The 16,513-nt window shown below is 36.6% G+C and overlaps 1 protein-coding gene across 1 annotated transcript in view; it reads left to right on the top strand.

Annotated features, from left to right (window-relative positions):
• IPO11 (importin 11) overlaps positions 1–16,513 on the top strand; it is a 210,218-nt gene that overhangs the window by 170,442 nt on the left and 23,263 nt on the right. Inside the window, exons 28-29 of the mRNA XM_087862132.1 lie at positions 866–961; positions 7,681–7,765. Coding sequence (XP_087718258.1) covers positions 866–961; positions 7,681–7,765 — 181 coding nt within the window. The remainder of the gene's footprint in view (positions 1–865; positions 962–7,680; positions 7,766–16,513) is intronic.

Genomic DNA, 16,513 nt, shown 5'->3' with positions numbered 1-16,513 from the left:
TTAAGGATAAAGTTTTCACAGATGTTCACGGTGTATGACAGTCAACATAGAACACTCCCGTCACCCCCGAAAAATTCCCTCGTGACCCTTTCTCTAGCAACCACTGAACAGAATAATTTTGCCTTTCCGGAAAGGCACATAAATGGAGTCATACGGTATGTAGCATTTTGAGTCAGTTTAATTTCTCTTAGCATCTATTTTTGAGATTTATCCAAGTTGTTGCATGTACCTTTAGTTCCTTTCTATTGCTGACACCCATTCGTTGAGTAAGCATCCCACAGTTTGTTTAGCCATCCACTCGTTGATAGACATTTGGGTTGTTTGCAGTTGTGAATTATTGTGAATAAAGCTACCATAAATATTTACGTACAGATCTGAGGCTACTTGTTTTGGTCTTGGGTAAATATGTGGGGATGGGATTGCTGAGTTGTGTGGAGCGTGTTAATTTCGTTAAAACTGCTGGTGTGGCTGTGCCATTTTTTTATTCTTAATAGCCATGTATGGAGAAGTCGTCTTTTTCTTGGCGTTATCTTCAGAAGAGTAGAGAATTTTAAGCTTCAGGATTTTTGTATCTTTATCTTTTTAGTTATAAAATCAACTCAGGTCTATTGTAATAAGTTAAAGAATATTAAAATGTTTTTTTCCTTTTGAATCTACCTTTGTAGTATTTAATACTCTAGTGAAAGGGAAAATTTTAATGTTACGTGCAAAGATAAAATTTCTGCTACAAGAAACATGTTTTGAAAGTTTCCTTTGTATTTTAGAAGTAAAATTTCTCTTCATGTTTAAGGGGGTAATTAGAAAAGGAAAAAAAAAGAATAACCTGGTAAATACTCCATTTTAATCTGTTTTGCTTTCCTTTTAGTGTCATTCAAGATAAATTCTGTGGGATTATAAACATCTCAGTGGAGGGCCTACATGATGTCATGACAGAAGATCCTGAAACAGGAACTTATAAAGAGTAGGTGGATCATTTAATTAATTGCACTTGAACTGGGGCGGGGTGTGGGAGGTGGTTATGTCCTACATGATTTTTGTTCACTGCCCCCAAATAAGCACAGTGTGGTGACTTTTTAGATTTTGTCTTTTATGAAGAAAATTTTGTATTTGTTTTGCCTGTAATTAGTTTGATCTTGAGATCACCCTAACTTGTTAAAGTGGAATGAGAAGTTGGACTTCTTTAGTTTAACAATAATTTTATGATTTGACATAAGTTGGCTCATGACATTGGGTTTTTATGTTAGCTTGTAAATGACTTTTTAAAGATATTTTTAATATGTTCTTTTTTTCAATTAACAAAGTTCCCCTGCCCATCAGGCAAGTTACGGGGAAAAGAGGATTGGTAAGCATCCTGTATTTGTATTTGCCTGATAGAAGCATACCTGGCACCTTTACATATTAGAGTCACGTGGTACTTGACAGTTTTAAAAGAGAACTGTGAAATGACATTTTTTGTGAGAATAGTTATCATGTTATCAAGAATGCTGATAGTCTCATCCTTCTAGAACTATTAATTTGAAATTTCATTGTGTCCTTTATAGATAGTAGAATTGCTGTACCTTTTCTCTTATTATTGTTAATAACAGGCGTGTGTTATATTATGATAAGCAAGACTTAATGAGATTTGAGGCTGCTTGACTTTACATTAATAGTATACTGAGCCTGTTTTCTTTGTTTTTTAAAAAGAATCTGTGGGAGATGGGAAAGATTGCCATTTGAATCCCATTTTGTTGAAAAACATGGAAAGCACATTTGTGTTGTTGGATCTTATTAAACATATGTAGACATAATGTGTCTGGCATTAAGTTTGCTTTCAAGAATATAAACGTTCAGATGAGGTAGAAACTTCACATTTCTCTGATTACAACCAAAATAAGAAGCCATGCATGTAGGCAGGTTTTTTCAGGTTTTTTTTAAAGTTAACATAGCGTTTATGGCACATGACTATAAATATTGTGTATTTATGCATAATATGTGACAAAGTTTACAACTATTTGAGATTATTTAGGATACAATCAAATGTTCCTCGTCCTCTTTGGAGTATATAATTTAGTTTGGGGGAGGATGTGTCTAATAGAACAATGAAAACACTAGTAATGAGTAAAGGCAATTATGTATGTTTCGAACAAAGCACACAAAACAGAATTCTAGCTTGTGCTTTAATAGAAAGAGAAGTAGTCACTGTGTGTTAGAGTCTTCAGGAAGGGATAGGACTTAGGATGCAGGAAATGGACATAAATATAGCATGGTCTAAGTAGAAGGGATGAGAGTCAGGAAGTTGTTAGAAATAAAGTTTAGAAATTAGTGTAGTTTCATTATTTTTAGGATTAGGATACAGAGGCTTGGAAAAGTGCAGTGACTCAGCAGATGAGTGGAAGAGTCAAGACTAGAACCATGGTGTTCTGACTCGTGATGCCAAGCTCAGCCAGGAAGAAGATTTTGGTTTGGAAGGGGAAAATGTTGGGCATAAGGAAAGCAGACTGAGTAGGAGACCATGATTGGGATCCAGATTACAAAGGCCTAGACTTGAGGGCTATGGTGCCTGGGTAGCTGAGATGTAAAACCACTGTTTTCTTCCTCAGAATTGTTTGGTCACTGCTTTTTACCCTGGGGTGGAATTTGGCATATGGAAGCACAGTGAGTGTGAGAGACTATTTTCCTAACTTTTCTAGGTTCCTAAGAGAGATTAGACTGGATCTCTGATAATCTTCCTATTCTGTAATTCTGTGAACTGCATAAAGTTCTTCTTCTTCTTCTTCTTCTTCTTCTTTTTTTTTGTAAACTACATAGAGTCCCAAAAATTCTGGTCCATCAGACTGTAGGGTATAAATAGACTTCCAGAAAAGGGCACACGAGAAACGTAAAATATTTACTTATGTAGCTAACTTATTCTCCAGCTTCCCCTTCCTGTTTATTGGAACAGTTTATTCAAAGAAAGTTAATATTTTTAGTTCTGTTGAATTCCTGTTGTATTCTCAGTATAGAATAAATCAGAGCAAAGGGAGAAAACTCTGTGTTGTTGTTGTTGTTGTTTTTACCTCTGTAAGTAGTATACTAGTCAGTGTTTTCCATATAGACAGAATCAATAGGAGATATATGGAGAGAGACAGCATGCCAGAAAGAGATAAATTTATATTTATGTTATATATTTATAATAACATAAATGTAAATAGATTTATTATAAAAAGTTGGCTCATGCAATTATGGAGGCTGAGAAGTCCCAAGATCTCCAGTTGGCAAACTAAAGTATAGTTTCGGTTAAAGTCCAAAGACCTAAAAGCAGGAGGGCCAGTGGGGTGTAGTTCTAGTCTGTGTCACAGAGCCAGAGAAAACTGATGTTCCAGCTAAAAGGCAGAGAGTGTGAATTCTCTTTTAATTAGACCTTTTGTTCTATTCAGGCCTTCAGTGGATTGATTGAGACTCACCCACATTGGGGAGGGCAATCTGTTGTATTCACTGTACAAATTCACATGTTAATCTCATCTAGAAACCACCCGGAATACTATTAACCAATTATCTGGGCATCCTGTGGTCCAGTCAAGGTGATAGATTTAACCACAGTAATGAAGCCTGGTTGACAGGTCATCTCTTTATTCAGACTTGTTTATGCCAGACATTGTGCTGTGTGAGGAAGCAGCCGAGGCTCTGTCACTACCTAGAAGGGGAAATGGGGACCGGTGGAGCAATGCCAGCTACAGAAGAAGAAGGGTTTTGGGGAAACTGCGAATAACTTCTGAGAATATGTAGTGGATTAGAGCCGACTAGTAAAGGAACTTGAAAAGGATTTTGGACTAGCTTGTGTAGTCAGTGGAGGTTCATTTGGCAGTTTTAAAGTGTTTAGGTACAAAGAACGGATTTATATGTCAGAAGAGTCAGTTGATTGCATTGTAGAGGATGACAGGGAGGGGTAGAAAGGCTCACACTGAGTGGTCTTAGACCATCGAAACACCTTGTTGAATATGCACATTTCCCTTCCCCAGTCCAGACCCGTTATATCCGAATCTTTGGGGCTGGGGCAGTAGAACCTGCTTTGTAAACAGGAACCCTGGATGATTCACATGCCCTTTAAAAATTGAGAATGTACTCCTGAGAGATGGAGAAACCCTCCAAGTAGCTGTTATACTACTGTTGATATGAATTTGAGATAGACTGTGGAAGAAGGATTGGCAGGAAATGATGACAGGTGGGTGTGGCTAGAGAGTTGACAAGTATTTATAGTTTGGGGGACATGACATACATAAATTTTTTAAGATAACGGTGCTTACACCTAACAACCTATATCTATTTTTATGCTTCAATATGTCTTCATAACTCTATTCTCATAGGCTTTTGAAAATTACATGTAATATTTTATGTGGGAAGAATGGAGGTGGGTTTTTGTTTGCTTTTAAGATGGTATCGTTTTTTACATAGTGGAAAAGGTTATCTTCCAAGATAAATGGGTAGTTAATAGTTGACTTTTACTGGTCTGATACTGGTGTTTCTTAAGAATGGCATACAAAATGAATCCATTTAGAAGAAAGAAGAGTTCTATTTTCAGAGATTAAGAATCTGGATTTTTTTTCTTTTTTTAATTGGACTATAATTGGCATGTAACATTATATTAGTTTTAGGTGTACAACATAATGATTCGGTGTTTGTGTTTATTGTGAGATGATCACCACAGTAAGTTTAGTTAACATCCATCACCATACATAGTTAATAATTTTTTTTCTTGTAATGAGGATTTTTAAGGTTAATTCTCTAAGCACCTTTCAAATATGCAATACAGTGTTATTAACCGTGCTATATATCATATTTCCATGACTTATTTTATACCTGGAAGTTGCATCGTTTGACCCCTTTACCCATTTTGTCCACCCCCGCACTCTCCCAACTCTGGCAACCACTATTCTGTTCTCTCTCTAAATTTTGTCTTTCGTTTGATGTAGAGTTCCACATGTGTATTTTTACTTTTGTTGCCTTTGCTTTGGAGTCAGATCCAAAAAAATCATCACCCGAAGACTGATGTCAGGAGCTTACCACTTAAGTTTTCTTCTAGGAGTTTGATGGTTTCAGGTCTTACATTCAAGTCTTTAATCCGTTTGGGGTTAATTTTTGTGTAAGGTGTAAGATAATGGTCCAGTTTCATTCTTTTGCACTGATTTCTTCGTATGTTTGCATTTTAGTTAGTATAGTTAATGCATTAAGCCAGGAAGATATATTAATGAGGCTTGAGATTTGCCTTCTACTTCTCTTTGGTCAGAGTGGTTTTCCTTTTTTTCCTGAAATAATATTTTGTTTTTAGGCGCATTGGGAAATGAAATTGACAACCCCTTGCCAAAGTTTGGGAAGTACAAAGAAAGGATTCAGCCAGCATTTTCATGTATAAGTGGCTAGAATTTCTTAAATGTGCTCCTGTCGAAAGCAGTCATGGTTAGCGGAATAAGATTGCCATGATTGCCCGTCGAGCCACTGTCAGTAGGGCTGGAATCAGCTTTTCCTGAAGCAGACGGTGACATGGACGCTTATAGAGTCATGGAAAAGGAAGATGCTGGACAAATTCAGGGTTCTTCTGGAAGGAGGATGGTTACGTAATCAACCAAAGTGTCCACTGCAGACCAGTTGAATAATGCTGTCAGTTCTAGTTTTATTGTGACATTCCGAAGTGAGTTTGTTTAGATTAAACGAAAGGTTTTATTGCATGTATCTATTAATTAGAAATAATTTAAAGGGTTTCATGTTGCATGCTAACACTATTGGCTGTGTTTCATTGGTTAGAGTTTCTTGTTGGGAAAGATTCTGATTTTTTAGCTGGCTAGAGTGCCTGGATCTACTTAGCATAGGATGTGAGAGGTGTCTGGCTGCCTAGGTTCACATATTAGTTGTCCCTATTTTAGACTATTATTATCATTATTATTATTATTGTTACATTCATTGCCTACATATTTTAGCTTATTAGAAATCTATTAATTCCCACCATGCCTTTTATGTAAGACATGATTCCCCATCTTTAATGTTTGTCAAAAAAATAAGATTTGACTTTTAATTGGAAGTCTATCTGCAGGAGAGAATTTCATCTTTAGGTTTTTCAAATTTGTTTATTTTTTCTCAGTTTATACCTTCCAGAGACCCAAGTGAATGCAGTTTGCAGAATTGCAAAGAAAAAATTGTGCCCTCTCAATAATTTTTGGTCTCTGGAAAAAAAATATGTGTGTAAATGTCTATTTATATTCAGAATATATTCCATTATTTATGTGATAAATCATTTAGCTTATGGAAAGGAGAATGGAGAGTTTTTACTCTTCAAGTAAGCTAACAGATTTAGGAATGTGGTGAAGGAATTTCAGGCAACATAAAGCATACTTTCCTGGAGGTCCAGATTCACTGCAGTTAGAATTCAAATCTGCAGCAGGCATAAAATAGCTAGTACGAAGGAACTCCTTCTTATTCAGTTCTAAAATATAAAGTGGGATTTAGATTGTTTTCTAGACATTTCACTTTACTAAACAGCGTTTGGGCTGGGATGCTAATAGAATCTCTCACTTTGTGGCGGAGCCCCTTGGCCGGCTAGCTGTGCTATATCCTCTTCTCTCATTGGTGGATGAGAGCATTGGCACGTCAAGAGGTTAAGACCCTGCAGTGGGTTAGGAGTTAAGCTCTTGCTGTTCCTGATTGCAGTTTAAGGTTCTTACTATTTGAATGCACCTGCATGCACTGACTGGGTCAGAAGTAGTTGTCCCAAAAGTTGGGGGTTTTTTTAATGGTGGGGAATTGGGGGAAAGGGACGCTCATATCCCCTGCAAGAGTGAGCCTGATCAAGTTTCTGGTGTCAGCACTTGTCTCTAACCTTGAATTAAAAGTTACTTACACAGCTGAGTCAGGAGGTATATTTCCTCTGTACTTGCTACAAAACATAAGAGAAACCAAGCTTTTTTTGCCACAGTTTATTGGTTAGGAACCTTTGACTCTGATAAATTACTGAATTCTGCTATTCTAAATCAGGAAGCAGCGAGGTTTATTCCATCAACTGGATTCACAGACAATTATTTATTTCTTGTCTCCCTGTAAGAGAGAAACTATTGACTGAAAAGGAAACTCTGTTTCTATTATCTCTGTTAATGGTGAGGAGCAGTGGTGCAGATAATCAAAATAAAATGATTTATAACTGTCCTGCAGGTACAAGTGCTCTCAGGGACACGTTCCTCATAGCATAGTAATGTCATTCGGAGCACGGAGTAGATTATTGGTTAATTAATGTTGTTTTAATGAGGTTATTATTTAAATGATTGCTTTTGTTATGAAACATGTATAATAATCTACCGACATACGAAGATTGATGGTAAAAGAAGTGTTAATTTTAAGTGTCTATAGGTATCATTTTTTTAGAAAAATATAAAGGATGCATCCTGCTTTGTCAAGTGATGTATGGTTTAAAAATCACATATACATAAATTCCTTATAACTTGCTACCTTAAATTCTCAAGTAATATGTTCTAAAATATTTTGGTATGGCCCTTTTTCTAAAAAGTGAGGTATATTTTTATAATTAAGCCTTAAAATTATAAATCTAACTTATCTAGCTATTCCTCACATTTTGGTAGAAATTAATAGAAGCATTAATGTTCTCAGTGATTTTCAGGATTTGTTTCAGCATGTTACAGACATTTTTATTTACTTAAAACATTTTTTTTTATGTAGCTGTATGTTAATGTCTCATCTTGAAGAACCGAAAGTCACAGAAGATGAAGAACCACCCACAGAACAGGATAAGAGAAAAAAGATGGTAAGTTAAAAAGTAGCTTTTACAATTTGGGAGCACCACTTATTATATTCTTTAGGTCTGAAAATGTCTTTTGGTCCGTTCGTCCATGTATCCATCTCTCTATCCATCCCTTGTGGAATAAATGTAGCTGAGTTTTGAAATTTGTAGTGTCCTCCTAAGACAGAGAAATTACGTTCCTAGTAATCCTAGTAGTACAGGAAGTAGAGTTAAACTCTTAATCTGAAATAGCTTTTTCTTGTTTTAGCAGAGCAAAGGTTTTACTCTTTCACTTACAGAAAACATGTGACCCTCAGAACTCATTTAAGTTGTAATGCTTACTCCTTGGTTTTGAGGAGATACTGAAATTGCTTCATTCCCTGTTACTTCATGAATTTTCAAGTGAATTTTTTCTAAGATAATCACAGGCCTTAATTAAAATTCCTTCAAATTAACTAACTAGGAACAAAAAATCAGAGACCTCTAAAATATCTTGCCTTTAAAATTATTTGTAATCTTGAACTTATAAATATTTACTTTGACACATGAATGTAAAATAGCTACATAAGTTTAAAAAAAAAATAGCTACATAAGTCAACTTTTCCCCATTTCCTCATGGAATTTGTTTTGGTCCCCTGGCCTCACCGTTACTAATTGCATTGTGCTGTCTTTCCTCATTTGCACTTGAGATATCAGTATCCCTCAAAAGTAGAGTAAATAAGTCAGTATATAAGATGGTCATGGGATGCTGCTGAACGCTAGTGATTACTGCTGATCGTTATTTCAGTCTGCTCACGACATGCCCTCGAATTATGCCGCACTAACCCTCAGGGGGCTTCAGTCCTCAAGGTGGAACTGACACTGTGCTGCTCTGACAATCTTCTTTTAAACTGTGTTAGAGTTGAAGCCATTTTACTTGGCATTTTCACTGGAGTGATGATAGCCTTTCCGTTTGGCTCAGAGTCTATCTTCTCCTTCCTTGCCTCCACTTTTTAAAGCATTGAATATATAATTGGTGCTCTGGAAAATATAACATCTTCCTTTGTAAGATTCTAAACTTGTACATGAGTAACAGGTGTCCTGCTTCTGTTCATTCCTCAGCTTTTGTACACACTTTAGTCATGTCCTTTAGTCTGCCTGAGTGACCCTTAGCAAATTCTTCTACTCAAAGCTATTTTTTCATCCTATAGAGAATCCTCAGTAACATCATATAGTACTAATTTTAATCCTAACTGGATTTTGAAGGTAAGTGAAATATTACCTTAAGAACAGTGTAAGAGCATAGTTTCAGAAATAACACTTAAAGTTTCATGATTCAGTTTTGTAATTTTAAGTATTGTTCGAGAGCTGGTGGTTTTATCATTATTATTCTAATCATAGGCAATATTATTTTACAGAACAACCATTATTTTTTCCACGGGTTGATTTTTATTTGAAATTAGTTGTCACAGTAGCTTTTTGTTGTAGATTTATATTGTCATCTCTACTGAGATTTCCAGTGCCTTAGACTTACAGCATTAGTCTAATGCCGGTGATACCTCAGCATCTATGGTTAATGCTGGGATTATTTATCTTAGCCTTGAATAGGTCTAATTATGAATGCCATGATAATTTTTCAGTAACTCTACAGTAACAATATTAGTTTCACTGTATCTTCAGGGTTACCAGTATAAATAACGTATTTTTTCAGTAATTATATCATCATTCTAATAGTGTGTTGTCTTTAACGTTAGAAATTTTTTGAGGGGGCGCCTGGGTGGCGCAGTCGTTAAGCGTCTGCCTTCGGCTCAGGGCGTGATCCCAGCGTTCTGGGATCGAGCCCCACATCAGGCTCTTCCACCGGGAGCCTGCTTCTTCCTCTCCCACTCCCCCTGCCTGTGTTCCCTCTCTCGCTGGCTGTCTCTGTCAAATAAATAAATAAAAAATCTTAAAAAAAAAATTTTTTTTGGGGGGGAACTATCTAGGTGTGTCCTGGTTATAATTTCCAAGGGAAAAAATGTTAGCTGGTAGATGATTATTAACTATTATTTAAAAGAAAAACCAATCTAGTGTTAAAGGTTTTTCATTTTAAAGTGAAAATGTTTACTTACAAGGAAGAAAAAGCATACCTGCTTGGTTCCACAATTACATAATTAAAAGTTGGATTTACTTACTGCCGTTGTTGTCTTCCAGTGGTCCCTAAAATGTGGTTTCTGCATTTCAGTAGCTGCTTTGCAGAAGATAGCAGCAGTGATTGTAATTCAGAAAAGTGGATGATTAACATTACATTGAATGTGCGAGCTGATGTTGCCTGTATTTATGAGTTCTCATAGTTTGTTTTTTTTTTTTTTTTTTTTTTTTTTTTACAAATTTCCCATAGAAACATCCTTTTTTTTTTTTATATAGATTTTATTTATTTATTCGACAGAGAGAGAGACAGCCAGCGAGAGAGGGAACACAAGCAGGGGGAGTGGGAGAGGAAGAAGCAGGCTCATAGCAGAGGAGCCCGATGTGGGGCTCGATCCCATAACGCCAGGATCACGCCCTGAGCCGAAGGCAGACGCTTAACCGCTGTGCCACCCAGGCGCCCCTCATAGTTTGTTTTAAATAAGGATGGAATTTCCACTCAGGAAAGCTATTCAGCAGTCTAGACTTCTGATCTTGCCTTTCTTCATCCGCTCCTGTCTATACTGCCTGTTTGGGGGAAACTAATGGAAGGTCCAGTGCAGCTCAAGCATTTCATTTCATTCCTAAGGTCTCTGTCTATCCACTGTGCTCCAGGAGTAGAACGGTAATTTTCTGACCTCTTCCATAAAGAATTAAGCTAATACATTAACATTTGAAGTTGCTTATAATTTTTGTCTTGTGACATGTGACTTATGAGGCATTTATAAGTTGTACTTTTACAAATTTTAAGTTTTTGAGCACATTAATGCTTTCTGGCAACTTGATGGTACTGGCCAAGAAAGCATTATTAATGAAACATTAGATATAGTGAGTAAACCTGTGTTAATGAGGTATTTCTGATCATACTTTCATGTTAAACATTTCTCATTTAAGCCCCAGAAATATTTTGGTGATCTGCTTCTGTACCTAATAATCTAATTTCATATATACTTACTAGATGCTTTAGTTGATAATGTCAGTATAGATAAGCTTGAAAATTATTAAAACTACACTAACTTTGGGGCACCTGGAGGCTCAGTTGGTTAAGTGTCTGACTCTTGGTTTTTGACCCAGCTGATTATCTGGGGGTCATGGGATCAAGCCCTGTGTTGGGCCCTGCTTGAGATTCTTTCTTCCTCTCCCTCTGTCACCCTTTCCTACTCATAAGCTCATGCTCTCATTTTCTAAAATAAATAAATAAATCTTCAAAAACAGAACAAAAGTACACTAGCGTCTCATTTTCCTGTGCCGGTAGAGCAGTAGCACAAATTATGGTCTATCAGTAATATCTTCTGTACGCAACATTATCCTTTTTTCGAAGAATTTTTTTAGAGTCTCATCTTATTTACCCCTGTAACAGTTTTATGGCCAGATATTGATGAGGAAACCAAGTCACAGAGAAGTTGCATCTTAAGAGTTACAGATTCTGGGAAAGAGCAAAATTAGAACTGAGCTTTTTTGACTCCTAGGCTGATGCATTCTTTATGATTTTAATTTCTAAAATTTCTGTAGATTTTCTAAAATGTTTTGAGAAATCCCACACACCATTTTGCTGAACTGCACAGTGTATGGGAACTACGTGTTTCAGGGGGAAATATACCAGCTTAAACCACAGCTCAGCTACCCCAAGTCACTGGAATTGAAGTAAGTAGTATAGTATAATTTGGATACTGTAGAGTGTACAAGAGTTTAGTTTGTCATGTCCTTGTGATGAGCATGACTAGGAAACGGGTGTTTACTAATTTGTACATTTGCTTTTACGGTTAAACGTAGTTTGCCGTTAGTTTGCAATTACAAACAAACGATAAACGAGCTAGAGAAATGACCTTGAGGAATAACCGTTGAGAGAGATTAATTTCAGGGAGAAAATTAATGATAATTCACAAAGATGCTAATTATTTTGTGAGTAGCATTGAGTACTTACTTTATTTAAGTATTATTTTAAGTTTTTTATGTGCTTATTGAATGCTTACTAATGACACAGTATTCTCGAATTGAGGTTATGGCGGTGAATGGAGCTTACAGTCTGAAGAAATTATTTATGTATAGTAACAATGTCAAGTTTATGAAGATTTAGTTTAAGTAATAAACATCACAGTAGCTTTCTAAATTTGTAGCGTGTTCATGAAACTTGGCAGTTTTGTATATAGTTTTGCTAGAAATATATTTTTACTGTGTTTTAATAAATCAGTTAAAGAGTGTAACCCTCACTTCATTGACAATAACTGTTCTCTCTCTCTTTTTTTTTTTTTTAGTTTTATAGATCTTTTGCAAGCCTTCTATTTGATTAGTTTTTTCAAGAGAAATATCATTTTGGGAACTGTTTTAACAGTATTCAAGATGATTTGTACTTGCAGTGAATTTGATTTATTTTTCATCTTTTATGTACACATATGGGAATATATCTTAATGTATTTTAGAAGAAAAATTTAGAGCTATCTTATATCTAGCTCAAGAATATGAACTATTATTTTTCCATTATCTCTCTCAAGAGGTAGATTAGAATTGAAAACATTTATGCAGTATTACAAACCAGTGAAAATATCATTTTAACATATTGTACTTTACTTTTAAGCTGCTATTTGTTGAGTGAGCTCTACAGGTGAATTTTTACTGGTTTGTAATCAGGTCGTAAGCCTTTTTTTTTTAAAGATTTTATTTATTTATTTGACAGAGATAGAGACAGCCAGCGAGAGAGGGAACACAAGCAGGGGGAGTGGGAGAGGAAGAAGCAGGCTCATAGCGGAGGAGCCCGATGTGGGACTCGATCCCATAACGCCGGGATCACGCCCTGAGCCGAAGGCAGACGCTCAACCGCTGTGCCACCCAGGCGCCCCAAGGTCGTAAGCTTTTGATAGGCTCAAATATTTATATGATTAGCAAGAGTTTTAAATTTTAACTTGTACCATATATAGGTCAATCAGAATCTACAGCCTAACTGAGCTAAATTTTGGGTGGAACCAAGTGTTTGTAGACCGAATGACATTAGCACGTCTGGCGTCACAGTCTTCTGCTTTGGCTGTAGTACATCTAAGCAGATTGTCTTTTAGGTTGGGTTGCATTTTATTTGATAAATTCATAACCAGGTCCTAAGTCTCATAGCAAATATAATAGATCCTGGACATGGCTTGCATATTGCCTTCAAGTGGCTGTTGTCTCTGTGGTCCTATTGCCAAATACAGAACTGGATCAGAGAAGGACGAGACTAGGACAGTGTGGGAATGAAATTGTCTGAAAATCAGAGCCTACAGGTAGCTAACAGTTTTTTTCCTTTTTTTAGAGTAGGTAAATCACATCAGTCTTCACCTCTGCCTCCCTCCCCTGTTTCCTCCTCCCCCAGCACCTTCTGTCATCAGCTCTTCCTGAGAACTTGTATTTGCCTTTTAAATCCATCAGCTTTCCTCATACTTTTTCTTAGTAGAATTTAGAATACATTGTTGGAGAGAAAGTTAACTTGTTATCAGTTGAAAATACGCTGTAATGTTGTTTTATAAATGTTCAGTCAAAATGTAATGTTAGCAGGGCACCCTTTGATAGTGGTTGGGTTGGGAAGTTGTAAACTCTCCCAGCATGCTTTTGATCACTGAGAACCAGTCAGATGATTGTTCGACCTGCTCTCATTTGCCTCTAGAAAAACTCAGCAGAGCTAGTAGAAAGAATTGTTGGCTGTCACTAATAAGGTACTGTGTTTTTCTTAGTTAACTAGCAGTAATCTTGAAATTCACGTACAAAAGGCATTTTTATTTTTCAGATAATATTATGAGATTAACCCATCATCTTATTGGTAGTTTCTGAACTGCCTTTTGAGAGTCCTTGACCTATTACATTCAGTAACGAAAGTAAATATCAAATTGTTGAAAATACTCTTTCTTACTCAGCTTGCATGCATTGTCATGCTACTTATGACTTTAGAGAGCTTTCTTGTTGCTTTTTCTCACCGTGCCCAGTTCCATTACATTTTTCCCTTCTACTTTCTTGCTACATCGTGATCTCATCCTAATTTAGAACTGCTCCTCATCCATAGTCCTGAACTCTGACCTTTCTCCGTCTCATCCTCTTCTTCTTCCTTGCTAACCATTCCATGTGTCCTGGAAGTTCTGTTTTGTGCCTTAATCTGGAGTCCTATAATTATTCTTATAGTCATAGTCTTTATACAAACTTATTTTCACAGACTTTCCCATCTTTTAATCTAAATTTTCTTGTTTTTCTGCTGCTCTTATCTTTGGACAAGACATTGCTTTTGCCACCCCACGTTGAGATCCGGAAATCAGGCTTACATATTTCTTAAAAAAGCTTCACATGTTATTTTGGTGTCCAACCAGGGTTGCGAACCACTACAGTAGGAATTAAACTCCCTCACGGTCTTTTGTAGACTTCTGCACTGTGACTCTACCCATCGTTTTGAGCCCTGTCTGCCTTTTCCCCACTTTTTTTCCTAAACAGGACGACTTGTCTCCGTTCATGTTATACATTTTCTTCCCTCTGTTACAGCACAGCACTCTCAGACGAGTCCTTACGTGTAAAGGAGCCCCTTCCTCCTCCTTCTCTTCACTCAGCTTACTTATTGACTGTTTCCCTCACAAGGCACCTTCTCCACTCACTGATCACCCTTCCCACCCATGCCTAGTTACAGAAATAAGCTTTGCCTCTCCTGGACTTACGTAGCATCTTCTCTATACATCTCAACTGCTCATACCACCTTTAGGTAGGTAACCTAGCAACTCAAATCAGTGATGTCCTTGAAATTAGGAACCATGTCCCACTTATCTTTGTATATGTATGTATGTATATCTTTGTATATTTCAGTAAAGCTTTGTTGAATAAACATTTCTTGTATTACATATTATTGTTTCTTTACGGCATTCTCTTTAATTTGTAATACTTAAGGCACCTTAAGAAAATCAGTTAGCTAATAGAATATACAAGCAAACAACTGAACTTTTTTTTTTTTTTTTTTTTCTGTTTTACCTTCCAGTTGAAAAGATGCACTTTAAAATATACCCCTGTTTTCTTTTGGTCCTTGGAAAGCTATATTCACATTGAGGAGTGTAGCGTCATTGGATCTATTTCCCTCTGCCTTAAGATTACAGAGTTCTCTCCTCTTTTCATTCTCAAAACAAATGTAGATCCATAAGCTACTACCTTTTTCCTTATCTTGCAGCTTATTAGCACCAGTGGGAAAGTAGCCATAGCACCACACGGGCACAGACTTTGTAGCTAATTAGGCCTGGCAGGAACTGCGTATCCTGTGCCTTATGGTCCATCATATTGGTGGTCTTTATATAAAATTTAAAAAAAAAAAAAAAAACCCGCTCCAGAAGACTATTAACCTTTAACTTGGTTATTCAGTAAAGTTGCTCTTGTGGATTTTAGTCTTCAAGCTTTTTATTGCTTTAACAATGCACCCTAGAGGACATCCTTCTTGTAAAAATTTATTTTGTAACCTCTAAGCAATATTTTGAGGGAATGGCAGTATTTAGTATTATTTGGTGTAAGTAATTAATGTAAGTCTACCAAAAATTATGTCATAAATAGAAACTAGAGACGTTAAAGACACTATATGTGTTTATATCATACCTTTCCTCAGAAAAAAAATGTTTCAGTGTATATGAGTATCAATGTCTAAAAATAAAGTTCTGCTAATAACAATGTATAAATAAAGACCTGGGAAAATGTCAAGTGTGCATTTGGGTTGGGGAACATCCAAGGACCCTAGTTTCAGAACCGTTAATTCAGAAGCTGGAGGAGGAAGTAAATTTTAGGATCATTATTGTATTTATTTAGGCAGAAATTCTTACCCTAACATTCAGGCTGTGGGGCAGTTTTAGAAACACCAGTGAGATTGTATGCAGATTTGGGTGAGAATGTACATTTGGGGAAAGAAGGAGGTTATAAATCTTCTGTAAGATTTCTTTAGGGACTAATAAAAGGTTGATTGAAAATAATCTCTTGACTCTTCTAGTATTTTCTCCTTTAGGATTTAGATGTAGTTCTTTTGATTTTTTCACACACAGGTATATACTGTCTCCCCATCCTGACTAATTTTCCTCCACTTGGTTTTACTTGGCCCATAGGCTGTATGTGTCTTGAGTAGTGAGTGAACATTGAAGGACTTTGAACCAAACTGTTTTTAAGTCTAGCCAGTTGGTTATACATAATGTTTCCATGCCACCAGCTGAAAGAAATAGTAAAATTGGGCCTAGGGGCCCAGGGAGACCATGGGCTAGTGCCCAAAGGTAAAAGAACCTTGGGATAGGATTATTCTTGTTGCCCCCCCCCCCGCAGTTCACTTGAGAATTATTCATGAATATCGCTCATTGTTTCCATAGCAAGAGTATGTGTTTTTAACCAACTAGTGTTTGCAAAAATTCCTTTCCAGTTTCCTCTCAGGGCCCTAAAAGTAAGAGGATGCCTCTCAGGTTAATGCACATTTTATCTAGTTTCTTGAACCATTAAATGAAAGTACCCATTCAGCAAGCAGTCACTGAGTTCTGTGTCAGGTACGATGCGGGTGTGAACTGAATGTGTGGGGAGATGACAGCTGAAGATGAGGTGTGACAGGGCGATTAAGGAGAGAGGCCTTTCCCCACATCATGGATGCTTTAGACAAAAGATGTAATTTCCTTT

The sequence above is a fragment of the Ursus americanus genome, chromosome 5, assembly GCF_024610735.1.
Source record: "Ursus americanus isolate L20-20 chromosome 5, mUrsAme1.1.p, whole genome shotgun sequence".
Lineage (NCBI taxonomy): Eukaryota > Metazoa > Chordata > Mammalia > Carnivora > Ursidae > Ursus > Ursus americanus.
Note: the sequence above shows the minus strand (reverse complement) of the source record. Positions and strands in the feature narration are given on the sequence as shown.